Consider the following 16,940-nt stretch of genomic DNA (forward strand, 5'->3'; position numbering starts at 1 on the left):
TTGTGATCCACGTCATAAAAATAGATAATGGGTTAGTTAGGAGGTAAACAGGCTTTTACCTGCCTCCACTTATGACTGGAATGATGATCAGACCCCTATTTTTGTGCCAATGTAGCGTTAATCCAGAAATTCAGGTAATATGGGCAATTTTACCCCCAATCCTGCAATTAAACACAGTCTAACAAACTGAACAGCTTGGTAACATTTCACTCATTTGGTGTATTCACTGCAACAGTACTTAATAATGCTGTGTAATTTGCAGCTGAAGTAATTAAGCAGTTTTGCAAAATTATAATGTCATGATCAGAAGTCATGTGCCAAAGTATTATTTATTCAAAATCACATGAAAATAACCACACTGATCCTGATTTTATTGAACTGACAAAGTGGATATACAGTACAGTAGAATGAAATGTTACCAGGTAACTCTGCCTTTTCCAAACACATGGAAGTGGGGCTTTTTTTCCTTGCACTTCACCCTCATGTAGAGGCACAAGTAACCCCTCTCCCTGCCCCTCTGCCAGGCCAACCACAGCATAGATTTTGACACCGGCTCAGCTATGGTCCTAACCATTGAGAGCACACTGATCACCGCCTGCTCCTCAGAGTCCCTTGTAAGCAAAGGCCACTTCAAGAATTTCTGCATCCGCTTTGCCGAGGGCTTCGAGACCTCCTGGGACGACTGGAAGCCTGAAATCCGAGGGGATATGGTCATGAATGCTTGTGAGTGCTGCATTATATTTAAGTTTCAATTTTTGTCTCACATATGCTCCATTTAGATTATGTTTTATCACCTTTAATGAATGTCAAAAACATTGATTTAGTAAAGAAAGAAAAGTGTTCAAAACTTAACACAAATACTTGATAAAAAGATAAATTGAGTCTCTTTTCAGAGATGCTAAACAAACATAAAATACACATTTTATACATACATACACACACATACATTTTACCTGACCTGACTTAAGTAGGTAGAAATCGAATTCTGATGTGATTTTCCATGCATGCAGCTCCCCTGAAATATGCGTGTTGCCTGTGTGTCTGTGTGTGGTCTGTACACAGGTGTAGTCCCTGATGGTACATATGAAGTATGCTCCAGGACTACAGGGCAGCCCTCTGCAGGCAGGTTCTTTTAACCAAGATCTGGTCCATGAAATATGTATCACACCCTAGAGCTGCACAATAAGCATGAGACAAAATTTTATTTTGCATTCATTTCATCCTCATCCTCTGCTGCTCTTTATGTCCTCTCCCTCCTGGCTTCCTCCTCTCTCAAAAAACAGAGAGCAGCAGTGCCGGTACCTGGACCCTGAACGTGCTGTGGAAAATGTGTGGTATCGATGTTCACATGGATCCCAACATCGGCAAGCGTCTTAACGCCCTGGGTAACACGCTGACGTCACTGACGGGCGAGGAGGACGTAGACGACATCGCTGACCTGAACTCCGTCAACATGGCGGACCTTTCAGATGAAGACGAAGCCGACTCCATGTCACCCACCATCCACATGGTCAGTCAATAATGGGTTCATATATATTATGGCTTTCTTTTTGGCCCATTGTAAAAATGATACATAGTTTCCACCACAGCCAGATTTAGCCAATTCTTTTGTCATTTGAATATCACTTTCAAATAAGTTGTGATGACACATTGTAACAATAAAGGGTAACTTTAGTATTTTTCAACCTGGACCCTATTCTCCCATGCTTTTAAGTCTAAGTGACTAATGGGAACAGCATGTTTTGAAATTGGTCCAGTATTGAGCGAGAGGGCTGCAGCTGGCAGCTGCAAAACAGGCAGCTATGTGAGCACTCAATGCAATTATGTACCGTCAATGTACGTCCTTCAAATAGTGCTTGTTTTTGCCACCAACAGGCTCAGATTGTTGTTTCAAGTGTCTGATAGTATTATGGAAAGGATCCCTACAGATGTCAAGCTTTTTGTTAAAGAGTAAGATCCTTTTTGTTTAACCAGAAACAGCCCCAAAATTGTATACGCTGAACCCACCAGACTATTTAAATAAAGAGTAATTTTAGCATGTATGGAGTCAGTATATTTGCACATCTAACTGGGTGAAGTAAGGGTTTGTTTACACTAAACCAGAGTCTATGATTTTAGGTTTTTGTTGTAGTTTTATTTTGTTTCAGTTGACCTTAATTAAATGTGTTTTATCATGATAAAATTGCTTTTTATTCAATGGAATTTAGAGGGTTTAGCAATAATGATTTTGGGGCTGTGTCTGGTCAGACAAAAAGGGACTTAATCTTTAGTAAAAGATCTGTCTCTGGCAGGATCCTTTCCATAATGTTGTCAGACACTTAGAATAACAATCTGAGCCTGTCAGTGGCAATAACAAGCACTTTTAGTGGATGTTAATTAACGGTGCATAATTGCTGCTCTGCAATTATGTTTCAAAATTGTTATGTCACTGCAGCCTTTTTACACTGCCAGCTGCAGCCAACTTGCTCAATACTGGACCAGTTTGTTTTTTTTTAAATGTTCCCATAAGTCACTTGCACACTAAAAAATGGGAAACTCTTACCCTTGAAGAAAATATGCTGTCAACTGTAGATCAGATATTCTGGTTGGTAACTCCAATTAGGAAGTTTTCAGAAGAAAAATCAATTTCTTTAGATGTGGAGGTTGTAAAAGAACAATGCAGACTATGAATAATACACTTCAGGTGTTCAGGTTACTACTAGTGGTTGTCTAACTCAAAGGAAAAGTTTAACATATTGGGAAATGTGCTTATTTGCTTTTTCTTGCTAAAAGTAAGATGGGAAGATCCATCTCAGTCTCATATATTTCTGTTAGATTTAAGGCTGCAATAAGATACGTGATTGCTGAGCTTCGCATAAAGGCTGGAAACAGCTAGAAGCTAGCCTGGCTCGGTCGGCCAGGGCACACCAAGCCAGTATTCAGTTGTCGGTGAGAATCTGTCACCTTAGTTTTTGCAGTGTGTCCCGTACTGTGCCTTGCTGGACGTTGTTCAACTGATTAAGCACGTTGAAACGGAGCCATCAGAGCCCATCAGTGAGTGAAATCCCTCTGATTGACAGTTCAGGTCAGTGTACAAAAACAAGTAAGAGTGAAACAGAGGTAAGGAGGCTTCGAAAGCTAGGGTACTGAGTTAGGTTAAAGAGAACAGCACGTAAAGTCATCTGTTTATTTAATTATGTATCACTGCAAATACATGTCATGTGCTATAAGTAGCAGGTTATCACACAGTAAGAAAAATAAATCATGTATTGAAATCAAAAATGTTGATGCATTGATAACCATTTTATCTGAATTGTTATCAAATCCTGAGATGCCTGGGGATTCCCATCTCAAGGCATCGGCCATTGAAAAACCCTATATCAGTCAACCACTGTTGCACAGATTAAACAGGAAAGGTATAATGTGTTAGTTTGTAAGATATAGAGGTGCTGAGAGGCAGATTTCATTACCTTTGGACAGATCTAATGCTAAGCTAACTGGCTGCCAAGTGTAGTTTCATTTTCAGAAGACAGACACGAGATTTGTATCCATCTTCTTACCTAACTCTGGGCAAGAAAATAAATAAGCATGTTTCCCAAATTATCAAAGTCTTACTTTAAAATCTCTTCAATACATTTAAAGAAATCCTACCTGGCTTACCTTAAAGCCTCAGAAGGTAAAGTCTGACCCCAGTCGTCCATTCTTCCATCCATGTGTCCCTGCCGTTGTCCACAGAGTCCAGGGAGCCAGTTCAGCCCTCGGCTGACCTTAAGGAAGCGTCTGGTAAACCACATCCTGGGCCTCAGCCCCAGGCCTCAGAGTGTGTCTGTCCCAGCTGATGACTTAAACTGTGCATCGCCTCGCCTTCGAGCGGGCAGTGCCAGAGCCCAAAGACCCCTCTCCTGGGCCTGTGTATGTAGCCACCCATAGTGTTTAATTCTTCTGCGGTGCTGACAAATTCACTGGCAAAGGTGTCATCTCAGTCACCTGCAGTTATCAGATGGCGGTTGCAAATTCCAAAATGCTGAGCAATGCTGTTTTGTGCTTTAACTAAATAGCATGGTACTGGAGAATAGTGTCGCTTAGCATTTGCTTTCACTGCTCTCCTCATTAAGCTTCAATGATGGGTGAAAAGAAATAAATTAGTGTTACACAATTCCCTGTGGCAGTACAGCTTTGTTTTCCCAACCTGTGCTTTGAGTGGAGCGGTGATGGTGGTGATGGTGTTGGTGTCTCCTGTTTTGTGATAATTCTGTCTTATGAAACTTGGTGTGTGGATTGGACTACATATAACGTTTTGTGATCGAATCATTCCAATCAAAATAATTCACCTTTAATCTTACAGATTTGGGAAGGATGCATTCTTATTTACAGCAGCTGTTTCTGGGATTTGATCAGATTTGATTTTGTTTCATTTTGTCATCAGTCTAACCAGATAAATGTGCTCTGGTGTGTATCATTGCTTTGATCCAACAGGAGACCATTGACCTCAGAAGGCACATGGCGATGGGGAACCAAGTAATTGACGCTCGTGGGAGGAAGTTCACCAAGAGGGTGGTGGACATCAGAGAGCTGAACGAACAGGCCAAGGTCATCGATGACCTCAAGTAAGATTACTGTTGACTCACTTGTTGATTCTGATTCTCTATGAAGAAATGTCTTGCATTTCATTGCTGTTTTGTTAAAGAGATCTGTCCATGACAGCTGTACAGGGGGTGAATATTTATATAACTCACCTGTTTACATTTAATTAATGCTTAAAGTTATGCATACCTAAAGGTGAGGGCACTTTGAGTGGCCTGGTGGGGGCCATCCTTCAATAATAATATATATATATAAATATATAATAAAATAAATATATAATAGGCCCAGCCACAGCAGTTGCTATTTCAGTGTGTTTTCAGTTCATGTAAGTTAATTGTACAGTTTTGGTTGCCTATAAAAGTCTTGTTCAGCTTTTGTTGTGCTAAAAGACCCTCCAAGGCAGGGGTGGCCAAACTACAGCTTGTGGGCAAACTGAAGTCCATTGCCCATTTTTAAATGGGCTGCAATGAATTTTTAAATTAAGCTAGACTATGGCTTTAGCATATCTCTAATAAATTGTGCTGTATATACATCGTACAACCTAGTTTAAACATGATGTCACTGTCATCTTTACCAACAAATGCCAGCAAGCCCTGCCATCGCACTTCTGGTTTGAACATTTAATGTTGCTACTTTACTTACAATGATTGATTACTAGTCAATGAAAACATTTACCTCAGTAAACATGGCAGTGGACCTGTATAAAGATGAAAGATGAAGAAATATTTTTTTTTTAATTAAGTGGACACACTGATAAAATACAGTAATGTAGAAACTTTAAACTGTTAAGTAGTGTTGTGTGGTAATTTTGATAGAAAATGAATTTTCTATGGCAAATGGGCGATCTGGTCTAGAACCTCTGATTTTCTTGCCGTGTAACCGGTTAAAAAACTATGCACCTAATATCATTTGGCCCACGACTTGTTATATTTTTCTGCATACAGCCCACAATGAAAAAAATGTTGGGTCACTTCTGCTCTGAGGAGTTAGATGTTCAGTTTTTCAGGAAGATACATTTTGTTTTAATGGTTTAAATCTGTCTTTAGCTTGCGGAAATTACCATTAGCATTATCGCAGTTGAGGCTGAAAATGCACCGAGCTAACCAAGCTAGCAGCTAGGGTTAGCTCAGGCCCCCAGGAATGCTGTTAAACTATGCTTCCAATTTTTCCTAGTGGCCACTCGCAGTATTGCAGTGAAAAAAATCCCCTGCAGTCCAAAAAGCATTTATCACTGTAGACCACTAGACATCTGTAAAACTGTCGGCAGAACGCTTCAAACTACAAAGAAGGTCAATTATGACTCTTTCTTTAATGATTTTTTGATCAGTGGAGGATTTCCTCAAGCTGAGAAAAGCTTCTTTTTTTTTTTTTTTTTTTTTTTTTTAAATCTGTGACATCATCACATTGTAAAATCTATAGGCCGAGCAGGAACTTGCTCCTGGTGCAAATGGCATATGCACCAGGCGAGCAGTGTCACTGGACTAAATAGGCACCATTTTGGGGTCCGTTATCCAGATCTAATAATACATCCAGGGATTAGCAACACACTCTCACCCAAATATACACTTTTGGTGCCAAAACTCCAAGATGGCGACAGTCAAAATGCCAATACCGTGATGTCACAAACTGATTTGTGGACTCCCGTTTTGTACAGCCTGTATTTAAAACTATCTACATCTTTTTTTCTTAACCACAGGAAATTGGGGGCCAGTGAGGGCACCATCAACCAGGAGATCCAGCGCTATCAGCAGCTGGAGTCTGTGGCTGTCAACGACATCAGGAGAGACGTCAGAAAGAAACTACGTCGCTCCAGTATGAGGGTCAGTACTCATTAATCTACTCCATTTAGCAGTGTGTTCACCAAATAAAGTAGACATTGTGGGTTAAAACGTAACCTGAAGCCATTTAATACCTTGATGTCTCTTATTCCAATTCAAAGAAAACCCTTTTCTCACTAAGTGTTTGTTCCTCTCTAGGCGGCCTCTTTGAAGGATAAGTGGGGTCTTGGCTACAAACCAAGCTACAACCGCTCCAAAAGCATCTCAGCGGCAGCAGGCCGACCGCCTCTGAAAAGGATGGACAGACAGAGGTAAAAACTGAGGGCAAGAGAAGCCACTTTGCCTGATATCATTTTATTATGGAAATAACACTGTTAATGGTGCTTCATCCAGCATTTACTGTAAACAAACAAGACCACATAACCTCTGTCTCACACCACTGCTGTTGGTGCTACTTGTTTTTGAAACACATTTCCCATTAATCTTCTTAAAAAGAGGATGCACTGACTCACACATTAGAATGTAGTGTAGAGGCGAGGGAGAGCTTATCTCATTTGTTTATAATAATTATGCAGATATCTCAGAATTAATGTAGTAATTAATGTAGTAATGATGGTAAAACAGTTGACACGTTGTAAGACCCTCAGAAAAGAACAAAAACATTAACTCTGGGGCACAATTAATGAGTAAAAATAACTGGAAATTAATCAGATGAGGAACAATTTGTGCTTTGATTTTTAGTTACAGTATTTTCTACAAGCAGAGGTGTGGACTGGAGTCTCATAACTTAGACCCGAGTCAGACTCGAGTCACAAATTAGATTATTTAAGACTTGATTTGACAGAATCATTAAAGACTTTTAACTCTACTTGGACTTTAACACCAGTGACTCGTGACTTCAGTTGGACTGGAGTCTTTTGACTTAAAAATACTTGATACCCAAATAATGTTTACACTACTCATTCCCAGCAGGTTGACAGTTAATTCCCCAGATTATCCACTTTCTTTGAACCAGTCCAACAGCATCCAATCAAGCTGGAGGAGTAAACCATGAAGTTCTAACATTACATTGCTGAGTGGCAGTTGACAAACATGACATCAAACCAAACATAAATTTGTTTGCATACAAAAACTATGGGAATTGCATTATGTAAAGCCTGCAGGTTGAATGTCACAGATGGAGACTAGGGTTAGGCGATATTGAAATTACCCAGCCAAAGATATTGCTTTAACAAAAACAATGAAATTCAAAATTATCATCCAAAGAAAAAAAACTGAAGAGACAGACACACATAGATATGAAAATCTATGGACTGAAGACACATATGTTACAATACCCACATTCTCGGAACCCATCGGCTGTATTCGTCGTAAATATGCTGAACCATTGTGAAATATTCAGAGTTTGCAGTGACGCCAATTATGTTCCGCCTCGTTAGTTCACCGCACGGACCGTTTAACCTGGCAACAACTGCAGCTGGCTCAAACGTCATTGGTCAGTATCACGCGGACTACAAACAGCCTACAACCAGAAACCAAGGCTCTTCCGCTCTTCTTCCGGAGGCAAGATCTCCAGGGTTTGCCTACAGACTCTACATACACTGAATGTAGAGTCTGTATGTAGAGACTACAATACCCATAAATGGTCACAATGTGTAGGCAGTATACGCTATTTTACACAAGGGCATGTTGAGATCAATAACTCAGATCAGTCAACAGGTGACATTATTTTTATTCAGTTACATGTTTAACTGCACTTGTACAGTCCTGCCACAGTTGACTATAGGATTTATATGTTGTTGCCTTTAAGAGAGCCATGATAATTGAGGGCTGACTGCTCACTGTGGTAGGAGTTTTTGTCCGTCTTCTTTGTGGATGGAGTCGGTGACAGACTTAGGATGGGAGCGGAAACTTTTGGTGTTTCCATCTTTAGTCTTGACCTGCTTCTCTCACAGCTTATAAATCACTTTGTTCACATTGAGTGGCTCTCTGTTTAGTTTGAAACCAAAGAAAATCCGGATAAACTCAACGGCATTCTTTTTGCTAACGAGAACAGCCATCTTTTGTAATGGAGGGTTACATGGGTAATTGCATACATCGTTAGACATGTGCTAGCATGTTTGTACTTTTTTGATGCGTTCCAACAATGCGGTGAAGCATAGAGAAAGCGAAAGAAAAAAAGACGGACTGATTATTGCACAAAATTCATTGCATAATTGAATATCTTCCTGCTACTGAGGACACGTGAGAACCATTATCGTGGCCTGCCAATATTGTGTTGAGCGATAATCTCGTCACATCAGTCAAGCCTGGAGATGGAGATGCAGCAACTTTCAACAAACTTGTTTTAACAAATAAATACAAATTTAAAAAACATTAAAAATGTGTGTAAATGAATATTATAACTAAATGGAATTACATTTGGTGAAGAGCGCATTATGACCTGTTTAGGACTCTTAACTGAAAGCTTAGGACTTGGGACTTGATGCAGGACTTGAGTGCAAAGACTTGAGACTTGCTTGTGATTTGCAAAGCATTGACTTGGTCTTACCTCTGTGTTAAACCAACACTAAGGTAGTGTATATTGTACCAGTGTTACTATCTTTAATATATGTATGCATCTAATGCAGTTTACTGTGTCCATAGTTCCAGGATAGGGGATGTGGATGATCTACCAGACATGCGTGTGGATGCCTCCTCTCCTGGGCCCCGTGTCACCTTCAACATCCAGGACACGGTAAACTGATTTCTAAAAACATTTTGCATACCTCATATGCTGATTAGACAGAGGAAACTCTAAGACATGAACATATTTAGTACAGATTCAATTGCACTGTAGCAAGTGCACTCTTGACATATTAATTCTAACCAAATGAGTTATAGAGGCCATGGTGACAGTAGGTATTTTTAGTTTTGTGCTATCTTGTGTTGACTGTTTAAAGATCATTGTCTCATCCTTCATGTCTGTGTTTGTCACTGTAAGTGCTCTCCATACATCACGATATTGACACGACACTGTGACTCATATGTCACATGGTCATGGGTTTTACAGTTTATTTTAAAGGTATCTCAAAGACAAAATTCCATTATGTTCTGAGGATTTTTTTATTTGGATGAGCTCCTTTAATGACTCTTCTGTTCAATTGAAGATAAATAATCAGGCCTTGGACGCTGCAAATGCACCTGTCAGTCCAGGAGAGGTATTCAAGGTATACGGCTCAAAGGATTTAATTTGACCAATTAAAATACCTAACCAGAACTAACAGATACTTCTGTTCCCTCTTCTCCTCTGTGATTACCTTGAAAAGTGCTGATGGGAATGAGTATGCAAAATCAAAACAGGATGATGAAATACCAGCTCCTGCTATATAGATATACCCCAGTATTATATTGAGAAAAAAATGTTAATTTGCATGATAAGCTACAGTAATCTTGTTCTTCGTGTTCCTTCTTACACAATGATTTATGTGACATAGGTGGCACCAAATTAAAATGTATGCTTTATAGTCTTTACAGTAGATGGTAACCATTGGCATTCCATCAACCACAGAGATATGTGACACAGTAATTTGTCCCTAATTTTATTTGGTGGACCCAAATGCAAGCACGCTTTCAAAAGTTAATTTCCTTGTATAATAACACTCCTCTGTAAATACAAGTTTATAGTTAGAATGCTGCTTTGTAAAGTATGAAGTCACACATTCTCATCCTGTCTTGAAACTGCATAAATAACCAAATCAGCTTGACTTCAACCTTAATACACTGACTGATTTCTAACAGCGATGCATGGTTAGCCTCTGAATCACAGTCTGTCAGCTGCTGTCTGTCACAGCAGTGGTTCCTGTCTAACACCCCACAATAACAGAGAAAATACAGATTGTTGAGCACCACGGCCTTGTGTCGTAAAGATCTTCTCATGGATATTGATTGATTGAAAGAAAGATGCGGCTTATCACTATCTAGCCTCTTGACTTTGTACAAACTGCTGTGAATAATCACATAAACCATCTGTTGAGTGAGCGACCAAGATTGACTCATGACTCATGTTTGAATTATAGTAAATAGGATTCGCATTTTACAACAGCAAAACTACATCAAAACATCAATTCACAGCATTCACACAACTCATGCAGTATAATCCAAGTTTCATCTATCCAATCATATGCTCAGTACTTTCCAAACAGACAACGTTTTCTGACAGTGAACTGAACTACAATTGAAATGTATCTATGCTTTTTTCAAAGCCAGGTTCCATTGACAAAAACAGTAACTTTACCTCGCTGAACAAGGAAGTTACTGGTCTACAACTGCCTCGATCAGCACACAATGTAACAAACAACCTAACTAATCCAGGCAGCTGTAGACCAGCAGCTCCAGTGTCCAGCAAGTTAAAACTTCCTTTTTTTGTTGATAGAGACTGGCTTTTAGGTGAGGATTGATAAGTTTCATTTTCAGGTCAGCATTGACTGTGAAGTGTTTGTTTTTACAAATTCAAGGTAACACAGGGTGAGTAGTTGATATACAAATGATCATTTTAGGGGGTGAAGTATTTCTTTAAGGCAACGAGACAGAGTTTGCTTCACTTGACAGTCATTCCGTGGTCATTTGGCCTCAACCACCCACATACTCTCAGAGAGTGAAAATAAATTACAAAAAAACCCAAAGAGATTTAAAGGTCAGATTAGTTTCAGATGGAGTAAGCTAACATTTTCAACACTTAAATATCTTCAGTAGCATCTGTCAACACCTCTCTGGGATCTTCTGTTACCATTGGTGGAGATTGTGGCTTTTTTTCCCCCAGCTGTTGTTAAGGATGGTAGATTTACATACTTGAGACTTTCTTTGACATCTTTCCATTGTCACCGTCTTCAGAGTGTTTTTCACCTTCTGTCCTGTCGGGGTGTCATGTCATCCTCTTCTTCTTCCTCGTCTCTCTTTCATTCCTCCTCAAAGAAAGTGCATGACCACTCAGCTCCTATGAGAACATCGTCAGGCTGGTAGTGTTCTGTTATTGGACATGTTAGACAACTAGGCATTTGTATTGTGCTGTGAGATTTGAGTTTAGCATTTAAGTTTAGCCTTAATGTCATAAATGAAGAAAAGAGAATACCTTGTGGTCCAGATAACAGAACATTATCTCCTCTAAAGTTCTGATTCTTTGGGGACCTTCCTACTTGAGGCGTCATGTTTTTAAGTAGGAAGAGCTTCATGCTTACTGTCTCCTTGTGTGAGTTTGACTCTTTGTCCGTCTCTAAAGTTTCCTGAGGAGACAGAGGTGGACCTGTTGTCAGTCACCATTGATGAGCCATCCCATCCTCATCATCACCATCATCTTCATTCTCCATCCGTTATGGAGGGCCAGCACTCAGTTTTCAGTACCCCTGGCACCCCTGCTGTCTTCTCACCCACAATTCCCTTCCAGCACGACGACATAAGGCGCGACGACCTGTCCTCTTCCTCCTCCGAAGACTCAGAAAAGGAGGACGAGTTTGAACGGGAGAAGCCGCCAAGCTACCGGAGGCCTTTGTGAGTTGTCTTTTAGTTTTGTTTTGCCTACTCAAGCATTCTTGTGATGAATGTTAGATGAAAGGAAGCTCCATTAATCTCACATTACAATTGCGTGAAAGCTTTTCTTTCATGATTTATTTTGTTGTACTATAAATAAAGCTTTTCAGCATTCACTAAACATTCCCTTTCTTCTTTCTTCTCAGCCAAGCGTCGCACAGGAAGTCCTCAGGGTTTTCTGCTGTGAGTCAGCTGTTCAGCGAGCGCTGGCCTAGCACACCTGCCAACCGCAGCTTCGGTGGCCCAGCAACTGAAAGGAACATTGACTTTGAGCTGGATGTCCGCGTGGAGATTGACAGCGGGAAGTGTGTCCTTCACCCCACCACTCAGCAACAAGAGCATGAGGACATTTCCCTCAGGAGGTACGATGAAAGGCACATTTCTTACTCTGATAAGTACTGCACAGAGAACAGAATTTTATTTCAAGTCTCACTCACTTTGCCTGTTACTTTTGGAATAAAGTCTTGCAAAGAGTCAGATCAAACTCTGCATATTGACATGCACTGGAATGGTTTGCCAGATGAAGTTCTATGCGGTAGCTTAACTTTTTTTTTTTTTTTTTTTTTTTAATGACAGTTTAGTAGTACATTCAGATTTTCACAATTTCATCACCAGTCTCGTCACTGGGATATCGCAAAAACATCTTGAAGGAATTTCTTCGAATTTGGCACAAACCTCCAGTCTTAGTCAAAGGTCAAGGTCACTGTGACCTTCCGTCTGTCTCAATTTTGTAAGTGCAACATCTCAAGAAGGCCTTGAGAGAGTTTCCCAAATTTGGCAAGAACATCTTCTTGGACTCAACAATAAACTGATTAGATTTTGTCTGTCAAAGGTCAAGATCATTATGACCTTACATCAGTCTCATTCTTGTAAACGCAATATCTCAATCCCTTAAATTTGGCACAACCACTTGGACTCAAAGATGAACTGTTTAGAATTTTGTGGTCACTGTGACCTCACGAAACATGTTTTTTGCCGTAAATCAAGAATTCATGACAAACTTTAACAAAAAATGTCTAACAAGATAAAATGATGACTTCAGGTTTAGGGTCAACTGAACTGTGACATCACAATATTCTGTATGAACACTTTTCTGGCCATTATTCACTGCTGCCATGAAATTACTGCCGTCTGAATGGCTGCTGTTTGTGATCAATAACGAGAACTAATTACACTTTGAATGTCACATTCCTAGCAGTTTCATTTGTTTAACACGCATAAATATTATTCACGTGGCTTTTTTCCTCCCTAAACTAATGATATTCCAACTGTCAAGTTTAATCAAATCTGTTATTTGGCATTCAGTGACATGCTTTTTTTAATGATACAACACAGAATAATAATCAACATTAATAATAAGGGAAGACAATTAGCATTTATTTTAATTGACGGGGGGCGATAAGGAACCTGGATTATGGATAGTGGACGCTAGCCCAAAAAAGGTTGAGAACCACTGCTGTAGCTTGTCCTCAGTGGATACAAGAAATCCCACTTAATATAAGACATACAGATAAGTAAACAGAATAAGACATAAGCACCCCTTCTTTATATGACTCTGTCTTCCCATGGGTTTTGTAGGAGCTGTGAGCGCAGCCTCAGGAGCCTGGACCAGGAGTCTCCCCCCAAGAAGAAGAAGCTGCAGCCCACCTACACCTCTACAACCCACCTCCTAGCTGGCAAGAAATGTCCCTCCTCCCTGCAGACCAAATCCAACGACATGGAGACCACAGTCTTCTACATTCCAGGAGTAGACGTTAAGGTCAGCTTCTCCCTTAGCATTCAAACTGTCCACAAGTTTCGCTCGTTTTTGTGCTTTAAATGATGACTTTGCCTTTTTCTTTCCCCCAGTTGCACTACAACTCCAAGACACTGAAGACAGAGTCGCCCAACGCCTCACGTGGATCTTCTCTCCCTCGCACTCTCTCCAAAGAGTCGAAGCTGTATGGTATGAAAGATAGCAGCCCTCCCAACCCTCCCAATGCTGTCCAAAGCAAGACTAACTCGCTCCTACCTCCCCCGCCCCCACCTATTCCATCAGGTACTGAGCATTCCCTCATTTTCATTGCATGCCCTAGTACCATCTGTAATCACCGACACTAGAGCGCCACGGCGCTCCGATCTGATGATTTTACATCCACATGTGGACCCACCGAATCAAATGCATGTGATTTCATCCTTTATTTTAAGAATCCAGAGGGCACCTTTGATCAAAATGGGCTCATGCATATTAATGTGTACCACAGAGGGAAGGACACCAGAGACATTTTTTAAAAAGAGTATAGTTTCTAATATGCTTCCAGTTCATTTAAAGTTTAAGAAATGAACTTTCAAAAGTGTTGATAACATATAGTCCGGGCTACAGATGATTTAAACCCCCATGTGTCTTTGCAGCCAAAGGCAAGGGAAGTGGTGGGGTAAAGACGGCCAAGCTGTACGCCTGGGTGGCCCTCCAGACTCTGCCAGAGGAAATGGTCATCAGCCCCTGTCTGCTGGACTTCCTGGAAAAAGCACTGGAGACCATTCCAATCACTCCAGTGGAAAGGAGTTACGCAGGTTTGTTTGCTACACCATCAGATCTTTGTGGATCCTGTTCTTGGAAAATATTCCTTCCTGCGTGTCTCGCATTCATAGTAAACTGTGTTTATGCCTTTGTGTACCTCCCATCAGCCGTGGCGTCCCAGGAGGAGGACATGGGTCAGTTTGAGACGGTGGAGCAGCTGGAGGAATCCACCACCTCTCTGGTGTCCTCCTCCACATCAGCCTACTCCTCTTTCCCTGTGGATGTGGTCGTCTATGTCAGAGTTCAGGTACTGACAACCTTACCATAATTCTTACAGGTGTTCACTCAAATTCTTATTGTCAAGACACGTACAACATGAGATAATAACAGTGAGAGAAAAAACCTCACAATCCCCCATAGTAGCGCATTTGCAAAGTGTTTATCATGCAAGTTGACATAGTGATGAGGACTAAAAGAAGAAAACAACATGTGGTGCAGCCCTACATTTAAGCATATTTATTCAATGTCTAGAGTCCCTGTTTGTTATCTATCAACATGTCACCTCATACATTTAGATGTACAGTTACACACCCTACATGGAATTCAGACCAAAACATCAATCATCATTTGTGTTTGCAGCCCTCTCAGATCCGCTTCAGCTGCCTGCCGATGTCCAGGGTGGAGTGTATGCTCAAACTGCCCTCTTTAGACCTGGTCTTCTCCTCTAACCGTGGAGAGCTGGAGACCCCAACAGGAACCCATCCCACTGACGGATCTCACCCTCCCTCCTCCACTCCACCAGGGCAGCATATCCCCAAACCCCCTCCCAGCAAAGGTATGTAGAGCATATTTTGTGGAATAATGGTGCTCTAATGTGTGCAGAGATATGTGAAGAACAAAACTTTTGCAGTCAAAAGTCTATCAGACATTCTGAGTCTATTTGCCATCATCCCGTGCCATGTCTGGGCCCTGTGCGATTAATTGTGGCTCGCAGCTTGTTCTCATCCATTCATTATGTTGCTCTCCAGTCTGTCTTTTTGCCAGGTCAGGCAACTTCCACCATTGTTTTTTTCTGTTAATATATTAGAGCATGTCAGTTCATATTTTTTCTTTAGTCCAGACATATTAAAGTGTACAGGTTTTTCTTTTTAAAGCAAAAAGAAAAATGGCAAAGTATCAGTTTTATAGTAATATATCAATATGCATGTGATGCATTTACTTCACAGCAGACAATTAACTTGGATCTCTACTCTAATTAGCTTCCTCCTCTCTATTATGGAACTTTATCATTTGTGTCGAGTACAGGCTGCTGATTGGTTTCGTATTTTAGTTAATGAATGCCTTCTAAATATGACTGCTCGCCTTACTTCCTCTGTGTTTTTCCCGCCCTCCTCTGTCTCCTTCCAGCATCTCCGTTGCTGGGGAGCCCTCTGGGCAGGAGCCGCCACAGCAGCAGCCAGTCCGACCTCACCGGCCCCCCGAGTAACTCCTCAGGCCTCAGCTTCACTGCCTGCATGTCAGACTTCTCCCTCTACGTCTTCCATCCCTATGGCGCCGGAAAGCAGAAATCTGCTGTCACAGGCCTGCCTCCGGGCCCAGGGCCATTAGGTATGGAAAGGCAAAACTCATAATATTCTAATGTGCTAATAATACAGGGCTGCACTTTCTATTATTACTGCTAATAAGAACTCCTTTCCCTCCTTTACTGTTGATGTGATGTACAAACATGCTAGATCTAGTGGATTTGGGGTTAACCATTATTTCCTGCTTTTTGTGAGTGAGTAGCCACAAAGATTGAAATTAGATTGGCGTGATTGTAATGATTATCGCTCTTTACCCTGAAGGTACCGTAGATGAGGAGCCTTCTTCAGTAACCGGGAGGAAAGACTCTTTGAGTATCAACCTGGAGTTTGTAAAGGTCAGCTTGTCCAGGATGAGGCGGACTGGAGGGCCCACCTTCATCGAAAGCTTCATTCCTGCCAAAGGGGGCAAAATGGACACCACCCTCATCAATATCTCGGGTAGGTCATCAGCACAAGAACAAGACCTTTCACTATTAGACATGCAACAGATTGCATTGACTCTTTGTGTTTAGTCTGATCAAAGTTCAGCAGTTTATTATCAGGCAGGGGGAGTCAGAAGATGATAAATTCGTAGCAAAGGTAAAGCAATATTTCAGAAAGACTAAGAAATTGTAACTGAATACTTAGGGTGTGGGATCTTTAGGGGATATAAAATACATTATAAGGCACATTCATACACTTTTATCAGCAGCATTGTGGGAACACTGATGTGGGCTAACCCAAAGCGAAGGCAGGGTTTGACACCTATCACAATGAGTTCATGAAGCAATGAATGAGACTTTTTACAAGCAGAGAAATGAGACTGGGGAGCATGATAGATAACAAATGCACATTTCCAATCTAAATGTCAGGATGTACAAGTGCTTACTTTTTTCCCTGTAGACTCTATTAAGGAGCATATGCTACCAATTTGCTTGCACTGTAGACATTTAAAGGTGTCTCATGTATGAA

At 40.9% G+C, this 16,940-nt stretch overlaps 1 protein-coding gene across 1 annotated transcript in view; it reads left to right on the forward strand.

Moving 5' to 3' along the window:
- kiaa1109 (KIAA1109 ortholog) overlaps positions 1-16,940 on the forward strand; it is a 125,482-nt gene that overhangs the window by 90,727 nt on the left and 17,815 nt on the right. Inside the window, exons 62-79 of the mRNA XM_049595389.1 lie at positions 525-723; positions 1,063-1,122; positions 1,284-1,510; positions 3,715-3,891; positions 4,456-4,586; positions 6,260-6,383; positions 6,540-6,652; positions 8,988-9,078; positions 9,491-9,550; positions 11,599-11,867; positions 12,053-12,268; positions 13,485-13,665; positions 13,755-13,944; positions 14,298-14,459; positions 14,574-14,713; positions 15,046-15,241; positions 15,814-16,014; positions 16,251-16,427. Coding sequence (XP_049451346.1) covers positions 525-723; positions 1,063-1,122; positions 1,284-1,510; positions 3,715-3,891; positions 4,456-4,586; positions 6,260-6,383; positions 6,540-6,652; positions 8,988-9,078; positions 9,491-9,550; positions 11,599-11,867; positions 12,053-12,268; positions 13,485-13,665; positions 13,755-13,944; positions 14,298-14,459; positions 14,574-14,713; positions 15,046-15,241; positions 15,814-16,014; positions 16,251-16,427 — 2,914 coding nt within the window. The remainder of the gene's footprint in view (positions 1-524; positions 724-1,062; positions 1,123-1,283; positions 1,511-3,714; positions 3,892-4,455; positions 4,587-6,259; positions 6,384-6,539; positions 6,653-8,987; positions 9,079-9,490; positions 9,551-11,598; positions 11,868-12,052; positions 12,269-13,484; positions 13,666-13,754; positions 13,945-14,297; positions 14,460-14,573; positions 14,714-15,045; positions 15,242-15,813; positions 16,015-16,250; positions 16,428-16,940) is intronic.

This window comes from Epinephelus fuscoguttatus, linkage group LG14, assembly GCF_011397635.1.
Source record: "Epinephelus fuscoguttatus linkage group LG14, E.fuscoguttatus.final_Chr_v1".
NCBI lineage: Eukaryota > Metazoa > Chordata > Actinopteri > Perciformes > Serranidae > Epinephelus > Epinephelus fuscoguttatus.